The sequence below is a fragment of the Plasmopara halstedii genome (assembly GCF_900000015.1).
Source record: "Plasmopara halstedii genome assembly, contig: Scaffold_439, whole genome shotgun sequence".
Taxonomy (NCBI): Eukaryota; Oomycota; class Peronosporomycetes; order Peronosporales; family Peronosporaceae; genus Plasmopara; species Plasmopara halstedii.
This window is the reverse complement of record NW_020187359.1, coordinates 1-362: the sequence shown is the minus strand read 5'-3', so window position 1 is coordinate 362 and position 362 is coordinate 1. Positions and strand designations below refer to the sequence as shown.

The 362-nt window shown below is 42.8% G+C and overlaps 1 protein-coding gene across 1 annotated transcript; it reads right to left on the bottom strand.

The window, feature by feature from the left end:
- Positions 1-10: 10 nt before the first annotated feature.
- Positions 11-260, bottom strand: PHALS_09956 (tkl protein kinase; the record flags this gene model as incomplete). The annotated part of the gene is made up of 1 exon (XM_024725298.1): positions 11-260. A coding segment is annotated over one exon (250 nt), but the record flags the coding sequence as incomplete, so codon positions are not given.
- Between the last annotated feature and the right edge of the window lie 102 nt (positions 261-362).

The window sequence follows — 362 nt, the reverse complement described above, 5'->3', positions numbered from 1 at the left end:
GTTCCAATACCAGCTGTCATATCATTGAGCTTCCAGACTCGACTCGTTCCAAAATCAATAAGTTTCGGCTGCAATCTCTTAGTTAACAGAATATTTCGGGCTTTCAGATCACGATGGATGACTTGACGACTGTGGAGATAATCAATGGCTTTAGCAATGCCAATCGCCATGTCAACCTTGTCCCGTGCCCACGTCATCAAGTCTCCACTTCGCTTTAAAAATTGTTGTAAATCTCCGCGAGGTAAAAATTCTTCAACCATGGCCAAGTTTTCTAAACTGCTCCACGCCACTCCTATAAACCGAACGATATGAGGATGCTTTAAACTTGCAGTCAATTGAATCTCGTTGATGAACTTCGCTGT